General features: G+C 41.2%; 1 protein-coding gene across 1 annotated transcript; it reads left to right on the top strand.

Moving 5' to 3' along the window:
- Positions 1–2,031: 2,031 nt before the first annotated feature.
- Positions 2,032–4,837, top strand: LOC136535072 (membrane steroid-binding protein 1-like). Its single transcript, XM_066527428.1, has 2 exons — positions 2,032–2,494; positions 4,164–4,837. Exons 1-2 carry the CDS (start codon positions 2,187–2,189, stop codon positions 4,525–4,527), a joined length of 672 nt encoding a protein of 223 aa, XP_066383525.1. The 5' UTR covers positions 2,032–2,186; the 3' UTR covers positions 4,528–4,837.
- Positions 4,838–12,823: the final 7,986 nt, after the last annotated feature.

Below are 12,823 nucleotides of genomic sequence, written 5' to 3'. Positions count from 1 at the left end.
CTCTACCGTAGATAGAATTCTCCTTTCCTTAAGGTTGTTTTTAATTCAAGGAACGATGTGATTTCATTCTCTTTTCACTTTTTTGTTTGGTTTACAAAATAAAAGATGATTCATCATCTTCTTATTTCTTATATAAATTAATAATTAATATATAAATAAGAAATGGCTTGATTCTGCCAAACATCATAAGATGAACCACTTTATGTAGCAAGAGATGTTTCTCAAATCAAACAAGCCTTTAAATTTCCACACGGGGACAAGGCCACAAGTCATCTGAATTCCAATCTCTACTATAATGGATCAATCCAAATTATTTTAGGTACACCAAACAATTTGTCCTGTGCTGAAAGAGTCTAACCACTATGTACCTAGAAAACTACATCCAAAATTTTAATATCATTAAAATCTATAGCTTCTAATCATCCCTCGCAGGCTTAAACCTGATCCGATGACCAATGTTACTCGATCTCCAGGCTTCGAACTCACCCGCACCTCCCCCGCACGCGCTCAACCCTCCGCACTCCCTCAGGGCCAGTGATCGAATCCCACGCCGCCGTGCCTCGCGAATAGGGATGAAAACGGTACGGATATTTTCCGACCGTATTCGAAACCGAATCCGTTTAGAGGGGTTGAGATCTGTCCGTATCCGAGTCCGTTTGAGCACTGCAGGTGGCAAAGTTAATGGGATTTTTTAACGATGTCCCTACCTAATTGCTGAATTCCATCTATTTATGTTTAATCCACTATTGAATTCCATCTATGTTTGTTTAATACACTATATGATAGAATTGTCTGATTCATGATTCAGAGTCTTTTGCTGGGAACAAACAGTACCTGCCATTATCATGTTCTGTGGGATGTGAACAAATTTGCCGCTGATAGACACTGTATTTGCAGTGGTCTGTTCAGGGAGTATAACAGTTAGTCTAAATCATGTGTGTATGTGTTTTTGTTTTTTGCAGTTGATGTAGGAAAGCAAGGACACAGTTGGCTTTTCCCCTAGAAGGAGCAGACATTTATTTGGTAATAAGCTTATTTTGAGCCATTGTAATTTCCTCTTATCTATTAATTGGACAATGTTCTTTTCAATGATTTTGGAAAAAAATTCTTAGCTGGTGGCTCTAAATACTTTTAGGGTAACAATTTAATTTGGTATATTTTAGCTTACCCTTTCTTGTAGAAGAAACATAGAATTGGAAAATTCACCTGAATCTTACTAAACATTTGCGGGGATGTTCAGTTACATGATTACTGAACATTTGCAGATTTATGTGCAGGGACTATTGTTTGGGGAATGGAACTACGTGGAAGCACTGTTGGTATGGTGTTCATTCTTTCAGGTTTAATTTATTGAGTATCCATCTATAGAAGAAAGAAAGACGTCATGTGCACTGTTGGAACTGGGCGGAGCTCGGATAGATATGGAGGAGCTACCACCGGATCGACGCCCGTCGCTGGCAGATCGACAGAGATGGAGGAGCTCGTTGCCCACCGCCGGCAAATCGACGGAGACGGAGGAGCTCGTTTCGCTGGCGTCTCAGGAATTGGAGGGAAATGGGAGAGGCAGGGAAGAAAACGGCAGGGACAGCAGAGGAGCTGGAACATTATACCATCATTCATATTCATCATATATAGTTCATCAAATGATTTCAATAGAGAATGGTTTTAAACACACGATACGTGCCAATGAGAAGTCTGTCATCATTCATATGGATGAGGGCACTACTACCGGTTATAATGGTATTATCTCCTGTATTGTGGTAACTATAGAAAGAAATATCGTCATTTGGTTGTTTTAATGTGCATCAATAAAATGTCACCGTAGCGTTAGCACGGACACGCTACTGGTTGCTGTAAATCCCTGATCATATATATTGATATTACTAATATTCAAAATGTAATCAAATCCACGATATGTATACGCGTAGGGATCCCACTTACATCTGGGCCCCGGATCCGAGGTACCTCGAGATCTCCTCTGCACCCACTCGTCAGTCAGGCTATAAAATGCTTCACCCCTGAGAGCAGCTCTCTTCATCATCCCTCCATAAAAAGCTGCAGATATTTTTCTCCGCCTCCTCGCTTCCCTTTCCAAGTCGCCCGAAAAGACGAGACTACCCCGCTCCCCCGAAAGTCAGAGGGCCGGCGAGCCAGACCCCCACAACCAGTGAATCAGGCACGCAGCGATGGCGGTGGCGGAGCTGTGGGAGACGCTGAAGCAGGCGATCGTCACGTACACGGGGCTGTCGCCGGCGGCCTTCTTCACGGCCGTCGCGGTGGCGGCCGTGCTGTACCACGTCGTGTCGGGGCTCTTCGCGGCCCCGCCCCCGCCGCCGCCGCGCCCGCGGGAGGAGCCCGAGGCGGAGCCGCTCCCGCCCCCCGTGCAGATGGGGGAGGTCTCCGAGGAGGAGCTCCGCCAGTACGACGGCTCCGACCCTAAGAAGCCGCTCCTCATGGCCATCAAGGGCCAGATCTACGACGTCACCCAGAGCAGGTCTGTTCTTTGCGCCAAAACCATAACTTACCCCCTGTTTTCATGGATCGATCGCTGTTCTAGTGATTAGATTTTGTTGCGGTTGCCCGATTCTGCCGTAGTCGAGTCAATATTCATCATATAATCTATTATTATGCCCTATATATGCGTAGAAGTATCGCTCCTACTTGCTATTGCTGTATGATTGTTGATGAAGTTGCATAATTGGCCGGCTTTGCTGTACTATTTGGATGACCTGACTGAGTACGGCTTGCTGATTTTTTAGCACATACCGATTGCGTTATCGGTTCAATGATAGTTAGCTTTTTCAGATGTAACTATAGATTTCTTTTTCTGATGATTGGAGTAATCCAAGTGATAAGTTTGCTCGAATTTTCTGAGGTTTTGAATGCCTTGTCTATTTGAGCTTTTTGATATTGTCGTCTCTGTCTTCCTGGATTATGGGAGTAATCTTGGTTATAAATCGTCTGGAATTTCTCGTTTAATGTCTTGGCGCATTCGGGGCCTCAGTTGCCTGGGTGGCATCAAGATATGGAAAGCATCGATTGATTGCTTTGTTGTTTATTATGGGGACATGTCCGCTATGGTTAGCAATATGAGCTGCCACTATGGTTAGCTAGGGGATGATTTTTTTTCTGCATTGGGTGAAAATTTAAGGTGTGAATCTCGGGCAGCAGGTCCACAACAAACTTTTGGGGCGTTGATATCAATTCCCTAATGTTTGTTGGGGTCGCTTTCGCTGAATTTTTCTTTGTTGTTTGGTATACCTAATCAATTTCTATTTGATTAGAATCTTTTTAGCACCAGTTGACTGTATACCATCTGAGATGATGGCTGTAGAGTTGATAATGGAGAGTATATATGCTGATGATTGCCTGATTTGATATAGAGATTCAATGCTCATATAATAAGTTAACGTACCAATTTTTTACCTGTTGTGCTTGGATAAGTATTCCTTTCATCTGTGCAGCTGGGATTCCCAGATTTGCCAGTGAAAAGATGTGGTAAATATAGATAGGCGCTTCCTAAAAAAAAATTTGTGATATTTTTGCTAGTAAAGCGTTCTGATTCAATGGGAGATGAGGGCTACTTTTGGATATGTTTTTTATTTGGCACTGGTTGCCCGGGAGAATTAGTGAAAGCTGTTTTAATGGTTCTTTTCTTTTCTGTTGTTTTATTCTTTTTTTAGAAGTTTTGTGGTTTGATCTGGCAATGGAATACTATATGTGATATCTCTTAGCTAGCCCTTGGTATGCAAGATGCAGTTGCAGCTGTACCCATATTTTGTGGTGGATGATATGTTTTGAAACTTCTTAGATCTGTTATATTATTATATGCACATCTATCTTTGATTATGCTTGTACTTTCACAATCACAATCATTCCACATTGCACGGCTGTCCATGCGAAACATAGGGTCAGTTGTGATCATATGGTCAGTTGTGAATTCATTTCAGTGACTTACATGTTAGAAATTTGCATGCTTATGCTTATTTATTTTATTCAAGAATAGTTGTGCTCATATGGTCAGTTGTGAATTCATTTCAGTGACTTACATGTTAGAAATTTGTTGTGAAGCTCTCTTACGGTTCAAATCCCCCCCTCCTTTCCCCTTCTTACTTTACATATTGAGTTCTGTATTTATAATGTTTATTAATGACCCTATGCAGAATGTTCTATGGACCTGGCGGACCTTATGCCCTATTCGCTGGTAAAGATGCCAGCAGAGCCCTAGCAAAGATGTCCTTTGAGCCGCAGGATCTTACTGGCGACATCTCTGGCCTAGGCCCATTTGAGCTTGACGCCCTGCAGGATTGGGAATACAAGTTCATGAGCAAGTATGTGAAGGTTGGTACTGTCAAGAAGACTGTCCCTGTTGAAGAAGGCAGCACCGCAAGCACGGCCCCTGAAACTAGTGAGGCCACCACTGAGGCTGAGAAGGCACCGGCAACAGAAGAGAAGCCAAGGGAGGTATCTTCGGAGGCGGTTAAGGTGAAGGAAGCCCCAGCTGATGAAGGTGCCCAGGAAAACTAGAGCTTCTCAGAGCCTCCTGTGTATGCAGCAATAATTCGACATGGTCCCATTCGGTTCGTGTTAGGGCCCTGCTATCCTCTCGTATCAGCAGCATGGCCTGTGTAATTGGATATGTCATCTGTACCAGCGCCATTGCCCTTGAGGTGCTGGTGCTTTATATATTGTTATATAGTCGTCGTTGCAGATTTTAAGACCAGGTTGTGCGCCTTACTCTGTTTGATCAGATAATCGGTGCTACTATAAAATGAGTTATTTTATTTGTATCCTATAAGATTATCCTACGTCGGAAATTCCTCAGTTACTCATCTCACCCATTTGGTAGGAACGCAATCAATATGGGTTATCAGTTGGTTAAAGTAATTATTAATTAGTCCTTACGTTGCAAGCACTGTTATGCTACTCCCGCTTAGACCATTGGACTATGCCCGCGGGAACGAGATCAACATTATAAGTAAAAGATCCTAGTATCACTCGTAAGAATACGAGGCATATCTGGCTATCACTAGTTTTTTATTTTATCAATTAATTCTATAACTAGCACACACCACATAAACATAGATATCAAATTTAAAACTTGTGCTATGCTTTTAGCTGTCTGTGATGACTTCGTGAATCTTAAGAACCGTCAAAGCTCAGTCATTCGGACGTGCTCATAGGGCTAGGGTTTACGTATTTATGTTCATAAGGATAAATGTACGTTCGTGTTATGAGCGTCTACGTTGTACCGTATAATTTAAAAAAAAACTTATATCCTACAAACAAATATATGTAAATATATATTTAAATGTATCAAACAAGTTCACGAACTTACTCCTCCTATTCTTTAAGCGGGCTATAGCCCGGCCATTCGGCCGGAAGCATCCCGACGGGCAAATTTTCGCGGCTGGAAACGTCCAGCTGGCTTCGTTTTCCCGCGTGCCGGCCGAGGCTTGCTAACACCAGCACGTAAAATACTTTTTGAGGTGAAAAAAGGTTATATCTGCTAAACTAAGTATCGAAATTAAAATCCGATTGACCATCATATTTCTTGCAATAAACTCTTTGAAACAAAATCTGACATGGACATATTTAGATAAAGTTTTATTTACGAACATTTATCTCATAAAGATAGAACAATTCTTTCTATTAAGTACAGCGATGTTCTAGGTCTATGATAAAATGTACCGTCATCATAAAACAAATGTTCTAAGTTAAGAAGAATAATATTACAAATTTAGGATAAAAATAATATATGTTCATGTGAATGGTATTATAATATATGTGGAAATAGAAGAATAATAAATGAGAAAATCTATGAAATATATAGAAATATAAATAAAATGACATATAAAAAAGAGAAGAAATTAATAAAAGATAGAACAAGGCATAAAGGAAAATAAAAAATAATAGAAAGGAAAAAAGTCCACGTAAAAATAGGAGAAATAAAGAGCACAACAAGCCAATACTACTTGAACAACCTAAAATATACCACAAAATATCTCATGTGTATTATGTGAATATTTTCTCACCACTAGACAATGTATATGATTCGTCTCAATTATGAAATATTTATATTATTATAAACCATTTTAGAACATAATAAAACATCCTATAACATCATATGTGTATCTCAGCCTGGGCATTCGGTAATACCGAACTCATCGGTTCAGTACTTCGATTCCCACAGAAATTCGGTTCCGTAGAAAATAGGTACTAATCGGTTCCTTCTAAAAATCGGTACCAAGAAAATTCGATTTCGGTACTTTCGGTTCGGTTTCGGTATTTACCGAACAGTACCGAACAAATTACGAAGACATGTAATAGCAGGTTCAAAAGCTAATTTTGACACGATTTCATAGAGAATAATATTACAAAATAAATATACATATCAAGTCCACAAGACTATAAAAGTGAGTACCACAAATACATAATATAATAAGCTACAAATAGTACAATCAATAATATAACAACACTCAAAATCAACACATTTCAGGTAATTCGGTAAATTCGGTTCCCCGAGGTAAAGAACCGAATTTACCTCGGTAATTTTGGTTCCTGGGAATTAGAAACCGAACAGGGTACCGAAAAAATCGGTTTCGGTATTTTGGTTCGGTTCTCGGTATTTTCGGTTCGGTTCTCGGTATTTTTTTGCCCAGGGCTATGTGTATCACATGAACATTAGAAAATACTACATAAATATCACAAAAATACATCGTAGAACATTACATATATATTACATGAACATCACAAAAATACAACACAAAACATCACAAATATACTACGCGAACATCATAAAAAATCATAGAACTTCATACGTATATTACGTAAATATCACAAAATACATCATAGAACATCACATATATACAACCTCTCCTCCTCAAAGCAGCCATGGCAGAAATTCTTCGAGTGGCTCTAGGGAGGTGTCGGGGACCAATACTAGGGTATCCGAAGAGAAGGAACTAATGACCATCAATATTGATTCGTCCATGCGATCAAGAGCATGACTATGCCTCTTGTAGGGCTCCACCTCGTCCGGACACCGAGGCCATGGGCCCTGCCTCGTCCGACCCCCGAGGGTTAGCTCTGCCTCGGCTGACTCCCGAGGGCTGGCTCCGTCTCGCCCGACTGAAAGCATCTAGGCCCCTAGTTGGATTTCGGTGATTAATGTCAATACAATATTACTATGACTAATGTGTGTTTTGTAGATGCAATTAAGTTAGGTCATGGTAATGGAGATTGATCGGGCAATCAAAGTTGCCATGCCCCTACGATGGAAATCGTTTCGGTTTTCAAAGGATAGACAACAAGGTTAAGGATGATCAGTTCTAAGTGTTAATTGGAGTTGGAGTGACACTTAGAGTAGTTTAGGACTTTGTTTTTCCTTTGGTCGTACTATTAAGGGGGGTATGAATGGGTAGCTTGACCTAGTTGAGTCTAGTGAGTTAGGTGTGGTGCACACTTGTTAAAACTAGCTCTAGGTAGCTCCTATGAATGCCTAAGATCCTTTGGAGCAAACTTTATTCACATATGATCGAGAGTTGGAAGTGAATAGAGGGTCAAATGCTGACCGGACGCTGCCCCGGTGCGACCGGACGCTGGCCGCAGGGTCCGGTCAGTTCATTTGATTAGTAGTCTGCGTTTGGTGCGACCAGACACTGGAGAGGTCAAGTGACCGAACGCTGAAAGGTAGCGTCCGGTCGACTCCAGTAAGGTTCCAGAGAAGTGAATCTGTGACCGGACGCGTCCGGTCAGTACTGACCAGACCCTGAGGGTTCAGCGTCTGGTCGAGTCCAGTAAGCATCCAGTGAGGGTTTCATGCGACCGAACGTGTCCGATCAGTGGTGACCGGACCCTGCCAGCGTCCGGTCAACACATTTCCACTGGTTCGTGGGTTGAACTGACTGGAGCATCCGGTCAACACGACCGGAGCGTCCGGTCACCCCACAGAAGCTCATAACAGTTCGTTTTTCAGGCTACCTTATAAATAGAAGCTCCACTCGTGTGTAGAGTTACTTTTGCTCATTCCAACAGCTGAGAAACATGTTTGTGAGTGCCAAGAAGAGCAAGGTCCTAGTGAGGTGATTGAGATTTGAGAATCCAAGAGAGTAGCCTCATTAGTGAATCAAGAGTAGCAAAGTGTGCATCCATCTTCTCATTAGGCTTCGCGTGGTCAAGTGAGAGTTCATGCTTGTTACTCTTGGTGATCACCATCACCTAGACGGCTTGGTGGTGATTGGGAGCTTGGTGATCACCCGGCGAAGGTTGTGGGTGACCCAACTCAAGTTGTGAGCGGCTTTGGGTGATTCGCCGTGACGGAGTGTCGAAGAATCAACCCGTAGAGAGCACTTGATCCTTGTGCGGATCAAGGGGGAGCTACACCCTTACGTGGGTGCTCCAACGAGGACTAGTGGGGAGTGGCGACTCTCCGATACCTCGGCAAAACATCGCCGCGTTCCTCTCTCTCTCTCTTTACTTTGAGCATTTACTTTGAAGTATTTACTTTGAGCAATTCATTACTTATCTTTACATTCATATAATTGCCATGCTAGAGTCAGTTTAGAACATAGGTTGTAAGTCCTTTGTGCGTTAATTTGATAGAAATACTTTTCTAGGCACAAGGGGTTAATTGGGCTATCCGTAGGATTTGATTATTGTAAGAGAATTTAGAATTAGCCCAATTCACCCCCTCTCTTGGGCATCTTGATCCTTTCAATTAGTATCGGAGCCTCGTGCTCATGTTTTTAAGCTTAATCGCTTAGAGCAAGATGTCTCATAGGGATGGACCTCCTCCTATCTTTGAGGGAGATGACTTTCCATATTGGAAAATCCGCATGGAGGCATACTTAGAAGCTCTAGACGTTGGTATTCTTAGAGCCACCTCACAAGGCTTCCCAAAACCTCGGGATGCAACTAACTTACAAGGTGATGAAGTTAACTATGAAAAATGAAATGCAAAGGCTCGAAACACCATCTTTAGAGGCCTTTGCAAAGATGTGTTTAACCGTGTAAGGAACCACAAAGACGCACATGCACTATGGTCAGACATTTGTGCGCTCCATGAGGGAACCAAGAGTGAGCGTGAGGAACACTATCATCTTGTGATTTAAAAGCTAAATTCATTTGAGATGCTTCCCAAAGAAAGTGCTAATGAAATGTATTCTTGTTTAAATGTTCTTGTAGAGAAAGTCAATGGGTTTGGACTTACTCAAATGTCACCATCCGACGTTGTGAGAAAGATCTTAAGTGTCCTCCCCATTGACAAATATGGGCATATTATGACCGTGCTACATCAAGGTGATCTTTCCATCGATACACCGACACAAATCTTGGAAAAGATCAATGCTCATGAGATGTACATGCACATCACGCCACAAGATGGCTCATCCTCTACAAAGAAGAAAGAGAAGGACTTAGCATTCAAAGCTAGCCAAGATAAGGGCAAAGCAAGACTTGAGTATGAGAGCTCAAGTGATGAAGATGATGAAGAAAGTCTTGCTCTTATGGTGAAGAAGACCGCCAAGATGCTAAAGAAGCTAAACAAGAGTGGCATCAAGTTTGACGGCAAGAAGAAGAAGTTCTTCACTAGCTCAAGAAGAAAGTCAATCTCCAAGATGGATTGCTACAATTATGGCGAACTTAGCCATCTAGCTCATCAATGCACAAAGCCCAAGAAAGACAAGTTCAAGAACAAGAACAAGGGCAAGAAAGATGACTCAAGCAATGAAGATGAAGATGAGAAGAAAAAGAACAAGCCATACAAGAAGAGAGATGGCAAGAAGAGGGACTTCCACAAGAAGAAGAAGAGTGGAAAGGCCTACATTATCGGTGATTGGCTCACGAACATTGATTCATCAAGTGAATCATCTGATGATGATAGTGACAATGAGAAGGTGGCCGCCATTGCTATTGATCTTGCATCTTCACCGCCACCATCGCTATCATCCTCTACACACCTATGCCTTATGGCCAAGGGTGAACGCAAGGTAACTAAGAGTGATGATAGTAGTGATGATGAGGATGCTAGTGATGATGATAGCGATAGCGATGATGATTATTCACCTACATATGATGATCTTATCAAAATACTAAGAAAATACACTAAGATCATTAGAAAGAGTAGAGTTACAAATGAAAAGCTTAATGCTAAAAATGATTCACTCTTAGCTAAGTGTGATACATTAGAAAAAGCTAATGATGAACTTAGAGAAACTAATGATGCTATATCATCCAAACTCAAGGAGCTCAAATCTTCCAAGAAAGAGCTTAAAGATAAACATGATAAACTTGAGTGGGTGCACAATGAACTCATCACTAGCCACAATAAGCTAAAAGATGAATACACTACGCTTAAGATTAATCATGATACTCTTGTTATTGCTCAAGAATTTTTACTAAATGAGCCGCATGATGCTACTAACCATGTTGTCAAGATTGATATAGCTACTTCATGTGATGATCTAATTGATGAGAGCATTGAGCATGGATCTAGTAGCAAAGGCAAGCAAGTGGTTGAGTGCAATGACTATGATGAGTATGTCAAGCTCAAGAGTGATAATGAGAAGCTCATGAAAGATCTTGAAGAGATGAAAAGCCATAACATCATTATGCTAGAAACTCTTGATCATGACAAAGAGTTAATTCTTGAGAATGAGAAGCTCAAAGAAGAAAACAAGAAGCTCAAGGAAGAGAAGAAAGATGATGCTCTAAAGGAAGAAAATAAGAAGCTCAAGTTGGAGAAAGAGCATCTCAAGATTGGATTGAGCAAGTTTGCTAGAGACAAGCATCTCCAAAGTGAGCTACTTATGAACACCGTCATGAAGATGGATAGAAGTGGCATTGGATATATGGCAAGTGTAGAGAAGAAGAAGGCTCAAGCTCAACACCAACAATCAAAGCCAAAGCCAAAGAGATGTTTTGAGTGTGGACAAGAAGGCCACTTTGCTCATGAGTGTCAAACTCCACCACCACAACCCTTGCCCAAGCATGCTAGACCCTTTGCTTTCAATGCTCACTACATGCTTAGAAAAGATTCTAGTGAAAAGATGAAAGTCATGTTCTTAGGACCCCCTAACAAGAGTAGGCCTAAGAAGATTTGGGTGGCTAAGTCACTTGTTGAGAAGGTGAAGGGCCCTCAACAAGTTTGGATCCCCAAAGCTTGAATCTCTTGTGTATAGGTGAACTACAAGACCAGTGGAAGTCATTGGGTTATTGATAGTGGTTGCACTCAACATATGACCGGTGATCCTCATATATTCACCTCACTAAATGAAGAGGTAGATAGACAAGAGAAAATAACATTTGGAGATAATTCAAAGGGTAAGATTAAAGGATTGGGTAAAGTGGCAATATCAAATGATCATTCCATCTCCAATGTGCTCTATGTTGCTTCATTGAGCTTCAACTTGCTATCCGTTGGACAATTATGTGATCTTGGCTTCCAATGCTTGTTCACCGAGAAAGAGGTTGTTGTATCCAAGGTAGATGATAATCAAGTAATATTCAATGGATTTAGATACAACAACTTATATCTAGTGGACTTCATCTCTGAAGATGCAAATTTAAAGACTTGCCTATTCACCAAAACAATATTTGGGTGGCTATGGCATAGAAGACTTGCTCATGTTGGGATGAGCTCACTCAAGAAGCTTATGAAGAATAATTTGGTGAGAGGGTTGAAGGATATAAAGTTTGAAAAGGACAAGCTTTGTAGTGCATGTCAAGCTGGCAAGCAAGTTGCAAACACTCATCCAACCAAAGCTTTCATGTCAACCACAAGAGTGCTAGAACTCCTACACATGGATTTATTTGGACCAACAACATACAAGAGTTTGGGAGGGAATCTCTATTGTCTTGTGATTGTGTATGACTATTCAAGGTATACATGGGTGTTCTTCCTTCATGACAAATCCGAAGTTGCATCTTGCTTCAAGAAGTTTGCCAAGAGAGCTCAAAATGAATTTGAAGTGAAGCTCAAGAAGATTAGAAGTGACAATGGCAAAGAATTTGACAACATAAATATTGAAGCCTATTGTGATGAAGTTGGAATCAAACATGAAGTCTCCGCAACTTATACTCCTCAACAAAATGGTGTAGTTGAGAGAAAGAATCGGATTTTGATCACTCTTGCAATGACAATGCTAGATGAGTACAACACCCCCGAAGTTCTATGGGCGGAAGCAATCAACACCGCATGTTATGCATCCAACTGTCTATTCCTTCAAAAGTTCCTTGATAAGACACCTTATGAGTTGCTCAATGGGAAGAAGCCGGACGTCTCATTCTTTAGGGTGTTTGGTTGCAAGTGCTACATCTACAAGAAGCGGCAACACCTAGGGAAGTTCCAAAGACGTTGTGATATAGGTTTTCTTGTTGATTACTCATTGAAGTCCAAAGCATATAGAGTATTTAATCATGCCACCGACTTGGTTGAAGAAACATATGATGTGGAATTTGATGAATCTAACAGCTCCCAAGGAGCACATGAGAATCTTGATGATGTAGGTGATGAACCATTGAGGGAGGCTATGAAGAATATTCCGGTGGGAGACATCAAGCCAAAAGATGATGAAGATGATGTACAAGTCATTGACCAACCTTCTTCATCAAATGTACCACAAGATGGTAAAAAAGATGAGAGAGTAGAAAATGAAGATACTTATATCTCCCATGAGCAAATAGTGATACAAGCACAAGATGTTGATACTCCATGACCTCCTTCTCAAGTGGTCAATAGAAGAAATACACACCTCCTATAAGATCATCCATAAGATCTCATCATAGGGAGTCCATCAAAGGGTGTAATGACTCGATCTCAAAA

Source organism: Miscanthus floridulus, chromosome 1 (assembly GCF_019320115.1).
Source record: "Miscanthus floridulus cultivar M001 chromosome 1, ASM1932011v1, whole genome shotgun sequence".
Classification (NCBI taxonomy): domain Eukaryota; kingdom Viridiplantae; phylum Streptophyta; class Magnoliopsida; order Poales; family Poaceae; genus Miscanthus; species Miscanthus floridulus.
The sequence above is the reverse complement of the archived record's forward strand: the minus strand, read 5'-3'. Positions and strand labels throughout refer to the sequence as shown.

Excerpts from the sequence above, each read along its gene's own strand:
- LOC136535072 (XM_066527428.1), top strand. The coding sequence starts at position 2,187 with ATGGCGGTGGCGGAGCTGTGGGAGACGCTGAAGCAGGCGATCGTCACG. Across the intron at positions 2,495-4,163 it reads TACGACGTCACCCAGAGCAG|AATGTTCTATGGACCTGGCG; the intron begins GTCTGTTCTTTG and ends GACCCTATGCAG.